At 36.5% G+C, this 6,000-nt stretch overlaps 1 protein-coding gene across 1 annotated transcript; it reads left to right on the top strand.

Annotated features, from left to right (window-relative positions):
* The first annotated feature begins 2,837 nt into the window (after window positions 1–2,837).
* On the top strand, window positions 2,838–4,571 carry LOC121250573 (chalcone synthase-like). The gene is made up of 2 exons (XM_041149713.1): window positions 2,838–3,188; window positions 3,409–4,571. The coding sequence occupies exons 1-2, from the start codon at window positions 3,011–3,013 to the stop codon at window positions 4,413–4,415; spliced, it is 1,185 nt and encodes a 394-aa protein (XP_041005647.1). The 5' UTR covers window positions 2,838–3,010; the 3' UTR covers window positions 4,416–4,571.
* The last annotated feature ends 1,429 nt before the right edge of the window (window positions 4,572–6,000 follow it).

Genomic DNA, 6,000 nt, shown 5'->3' on the forward strand with positions numbered 1-6,000 from the left:
CGAAAACATTAGGTTGAGTGGATTTTTCAGAGGTCATCATCGCTGGCGGGTTCGAATAATGATAAATTCCCACCGCACTGGTTCGGTGAGAATTAGCGGGATAACTGTAAGAGGATTCCCCCTCCCCCCTTTAGACCTAGCGGGCCTGTGAATGAAAGCTGAGGGAATAAGATCAAAAGCCCAGCCCAGAACGAACAAAATCTCCAACCCGGCCCATGGGTAGGGTCCTCTAGACGCAACCTACAGGAGAGAGTGTGCTGGGATGGGACTTGTTGATCTGAAAGCCCCTCGAGTACTGTCCAACTTTTCCGTATCGTGGGTGTAATGTGTGGGGAACCTTTGATCTTCTGACAGAAAGGATATCGACAGACCACCAAGAATACTGTCTGGGAGAAGGAAATCGGAAAACCACGCGGCATTAATGGCACTACTACCCGGGTTACATGCCACATTAATGACACCGTCGTAAAGCAACGCCGCATTAAAGGACTCTGGCACAGGAAACATTACGAAAGACGCAGGCTTCATGAGGGCAGACACGATCTGCCCCCCAGGCTTATGGTATAAATAGCAAGTTTCAAGTACGAGAAAACTCTTTCAGATCCCTAGATTATTTTCCTTATTTACAAACTTCCAAGAATATTTACTAACTTTAGCATCGGCAGCTCTCTAGCCCCAAGGCTGCCCTCTCCTAGTTATCTTCTCTCCTATCTTTTGCAAGCTCATTTTGAAAGACCTGAGTTGTCGGAGCCTGACCCAAATGTGTGCGAAACACGACGTTAACACCCCTATTTGAGAATTTGGCTCCCTCCCAAATAAGGATAGGGTCGGGCGGAACAAATCTCTTCTATCTTGTTTAATTATCTTTCCACTCCAAAGTCTCAAATAAATAAATCTTATACAAATTCTTTGTAGAAAAGTGAGTTTCACTAATAAATAATAATTTTTGTTACACTTTTTTAAGTATGATCTATTTTTTTACAAAGACTTGTATGAGATTTATCTATTTAAAATTTGTATGAGATTTATTTATTTAAGGTTTGTTTAAATCATTTCTCTGATATAAATATCTAGGTGCATATAATTAATTAGCATAGGAACCTTGGTACGTATGACTTACTAGACAGCAAAGGCCGCGACACTTATCTACAAATTAGACATATAACACGTTTAACTGGTGGAAAATAAACTTAAAAAGTACATGATGTCAAAAACCATCTTTTATGAATCCTCCGCGAAATTCAGCACAGGAATCCCCTTCAGCAATGTCATTGACTTGGCTAAATGATAAAATTGGCCAAAATTTGTATAATTAATATAAAAAAATCTCATATTGAATTGAATAAATTTAAAATAATTTATATTTTTGTTACAGTGGTTGGTCAAAGATAGAGAATTACAATTGATTCACCAAATATTAAAATATTAATTTCTCACTCAAAGTAAATATTAAAATATTAACTTTTCACTTCAAGCAAAAATACTATTTAGTTTGTAATTAAGAAATTTAGATAGAAATTTAGATGGATTTAATCAAATATTTTTTATTATTAGCATTAAATGATTTTTGAAAATATGATTTTTTTAATATTAATTTAATTAGAATATAATTATTATTAACATTTAATTAGTAGAGCTATAAAATGTGATAAAAAATTAAATAAAAAATTATTAAATTAATAATATTTTATTATTATATAGAGAATGAATGAATAATTCAATATATGGATTGAATTTAAATGGAATATGTAAATATAAAAAAGTGTAATATGAATTAAATTTTAAAGATGGTTTGACTAAGCCAATGAAAATGTTCCTAATTGATAAGCTAAATATATCAAAGTCAAGCATGAAGGGTTTGTGCCAACGGTGCGTGGGTGTCATAAAAAACCCACAATGGTGTGTGTGGGTGGCAAAATAAGGATTTCATCAAGTTGTAACATCAAAACTCACCTAAGAAAAGGCCAAAACAAATATGATAGGAAGCATATTCCCTGCAATTGGCTAAAAAACTACTCTCTTTTTTTTTTTTTCCAAATTAAGAACGATTGACGATACGCAAGTCTTAAGTGGGTGGGTGAGTTCAAGGCATGTTTGTTTTCAAAAAATTTTTTGATTGATATCATCTCATCTTAATTAATTATTATAATTTTTTTAAATTTTTATATAAAATGAAATAAATAATTTAATTTTTTTAAATTTTAAAATAAAAATAATATTAAAAAATATATTCTAATAATATTTTATTTTATTTTTTAATTTTAATTTTTAATTTATATCATCTCATCCCATCAAAAAATAAATGTGAACTAATTCGTCCAAACAAGATTTTGAAAAAAAAGTTGGGTAGTTGAGTTGGTAGGTGTAGCATCCGCTCTCAATTAATTCAAACCTAAACCCTAAAAGATAGCACAACAACGTGATCTGGTTGGACCGGTTTTTGCGTAGCTTTTCGCGCATCGTAACCTGTATCTGGGCCATCCTACAAAATAATTTCCGCAGTCTTCATTCATATAGTCAGACTGTCAGACTTGACCGCAGCTACCAGCTTGTTTTCAAATTTGATGGCTCCTATATTATATTTAAGTTATTTTAATGAAAAAAAACCCAATACGGTACTGTCATTCATCACCAACCATGTTTTGACAAGAAAAGAAAAAAGAAAGAAACTTTACCACCCACCATCCACTCTTCTTGTGGAGCCAATTGTCACATCTCTATAGTTTTTAACAGTGTACGTGAAGTTGGAGATAAGTCATACACGAGGACAAAATGCGCGTGGACACACGGGCCGGCCTACCCATATAAAAACTGAGGAACCGGCTTGGCTTGCAATCCTCACATCCGAAGTCCTTACATCCAAGATCTTCTGCGAATTCTCCGTTTCCAACAGCCGTAGAGTTACAGTATAGTCTGATTCTTTAGACACGATAAAAAGCCCGAGTACTGGGTTAGCTCGTTCTAAAACTCTTAGATAACTAGCAAAAGCTAAATTATCAAGCACTCACACATGGCTTCTGTGGAAGAATTCCTTAAGGCGCAGCGATCCGAGGGTCCAGCTACAGTTCTAGCCATTGGCACGGCCAATCCATCCAACTGTATCTCCCAAACTGATTTTCCTGACTATTACTTCCGGATCACTAAGAGCGAGCACTTGACAGAGTTGAAGAAGAAGTTCAAACGCATGTGTATGTTCAGAAACAAATTAGATCCCTATTCTTATATACCTGCATGCCACCCTTTATCATGCATTTGGTAGAATTAATGGTATAGCACTAGTATATGATATTCATGCATTTGGTAGAACTAATGATATAGCACTAGATTATGATATTCAATAAAAAGAAAATTGAGTTGGTACATGGTACTAAATCATATTCTTCTCCTCCATATATTTTGTCTATGCAGGCGATAAATCAATGATAAAGAAGCGTTATATGCACTTGACTGAGGATATATTAAAAGAAAACCCAGGTATGTGCGAGTTCATGGCTCCATCTTATGACGCGCGTCAAGATATAGCGGTGGTCGAGTTGCCGAAGCTCGCTAAGGAAGCTGCATTAAAGGCAATCAAAGAGTGGGGCCAGCACAAATCCAAGATCACCCACCTGGTGTTCTGCACAACCACAGGTACAGCAGACATGCCCGGCGCGGATTACCAGCTTATCAAGCTCCTCGGCCTTAAATCCTCCGTTAAGCGGGTCATGATGTACCAACAGGGCTGCTTTGGTGGAGGGACCGTGCTACGCCTGGCCAAAGATTTGGCGGAGAACAACAGAGGTGCGCGTGTTCTAGCCGTGTGCGCTGAGATTGTGGCCATTTCCTTTCGTGGACCCTCCGAGGCTCACTTTGACTCATTGGTGGGTCAGTCCCTTTTCGGTGATGGGGCTGCTGCTGTGATCATCGGTGCGGACCCCGATACATGCGTTGAACGCCCACTGTTCCAGCTAGTGTCCGCTGCGCAGACGATTTTACCGGACTCTGATGGAGCAGTTCAGGGACATTTACGCGAAGTAGGCTTGACATTCCACGCATTGAAGGACTTACCTACAATAGTGTCGAGGAACATTGAGCAAAGCCTGGTCGAAGCTTTCACCCCATTTGGTGTTAGTGATTGGAATTCCATATTTTGGATTGTGCATCCAGGCGGTCCGGCCATTCTTGACCAGGTGGAGGCAAAACTCAGTCTCCAAGAGGAGAAACTTAGAGCAAGTCGCCATATTCTTAGCGAGTACGGGAACATGTCAACCGCGTGCGTGCTGTTTATATTGGATGAGATGAGGAAGAGTTCGGTGGAGGATGGAAAGGCCACCACGGGTGGAGGGTTGGAGTGGGGTGTTCTCTTTGGGTTTGGGCCCGGTTTGACGGTTGAGACTGTCGTGTTACGTAGTGTCCCAGTAGAGACGATTCACTGAGCCGGCCGGTTCGTCAGGGACTTAAATTCCTTACTATATAGGAAATAAGAAAGAGAAATTATGGCCGGCTAGCTTCATTATTAATTGTGTAACCTCTGTTATGATCTGTAACCAATTATTTTATATGTAATATGCATGCAAGTGTGTGAAGATTAATATTGTTGTTACAAAAACAAACAAACAAACAAATAAGACAAAATGTTTGATAAATTATCATCTGTCCTGACGAAGAATCCCATACTCGCCCCATCCCCCTTTCCCGTTCGTTTATAATTTTCTTTCCGTCTTCTTGATGTGTTTATCTTTTTTTTGTCATTATTTTCAAAGGTTGTATATCTTGATATCTCTTGAACCAATACTCCACATAGGAACCATCACTATGGAGAAAGTATACAATCAAATGGGTGATCACATCTCTTAAATTTACATCTCTCACTTGACAAAAACGATGATGAATCAGTTGAGTATATTACCTTCGTGCCAATATAGGCTTTCCACAACTCAACTCTCATCTACAACTCTTACAAATTGGTGTCAGAGCATAACAACGCACGCTTTTATCATTACCTCATCTAAGCGCAAAATTTATCATATGTGCTCCTACTGATAACATATTAAGAATGATTTCATTTCACTAAATCTTTAGTGAATGATATCATTTATCTATGACTGGATTATATATACCTCTGTCACAATTAACGATTTTAGTCAAATACATCAAACATGTATCAATCTGCACTAAATTTTTATTAAGTACTTCCTCTAAAGGTCATTCCTGAGGCTTTTCTTAATCAGTTTATTAGTGATTTTACAAATGATTAACACTTTACCTAGACAATCAACTTGTACTGAAATTTTATTAAATACTTCTTCTGACGTCATTTATGAGACTTTTCTTAATTATCTTATCAGTGACTTTACAAATGAACAACCATTTACTTTGGGTAACTCTCCATAACTCTATTTATCTAGATGTCCCAAGAACTTCTTGAGTTATGCATGCTAACCATGAGGTTATTTTACTTAGGTACCTTTCATCTCCATTTTGATCACATGTTCTATAAATTTCTCCAGAGACAATCTCTGGTCATTGGATTTGCTACCATCTCAATTGAGAAAACAAAATTAACCTTGACTTTATCTCTCTCCACTATATCCAAAATATAGCAATAATGCACATTAAAGTATTTTCCTTTGGAACTCTTTATTCCACTTTATATTAACTAGATGATGGACTAATTCACAAAACATATTGAATGGTTCTATGGATGTACTTAAACTTAAGCTTTTAACAAAACGTTTCATCCACACCTCATTACTCACTACAGTTCTGTAAGCAATATACTCTGCTTCCATTGTGAATTTAACAACACAGCCTTATTTCTTACTCAACGAAGAAACTGTTATTTCACCAAATATAAATATATATCAACTTATAGATTTTCTATCATCTACATCACTTTCAAAATCAGCATCAATATAGCAAATTAATTCTAGATCACTGATAGCAAAGAACAATTTCATATTTTTTTTACCTTGTAAATACTTTAATATACGCTTTACTGTTTTTCAATATTTTTTACCA

The sequence above is a fragment of the Juglans microcarpa x Juglans regia genome, chromosome 2D, assembly GCF_004785595.1.
Source record: "Juglans microcarpa x Juglans regia isolate MS1-56 chromosome 2D, Jm3101_v1.0, whole genome shotgun sequence".
NCBI classification, from domain to species: domain Eukaryota; kingdom Viridiplantae; phylum Streptophyta; class Magnoliopsida; order Fagales; family Juglandaceae; genus Juglans; species Juglans microcarpa x Juglans regia.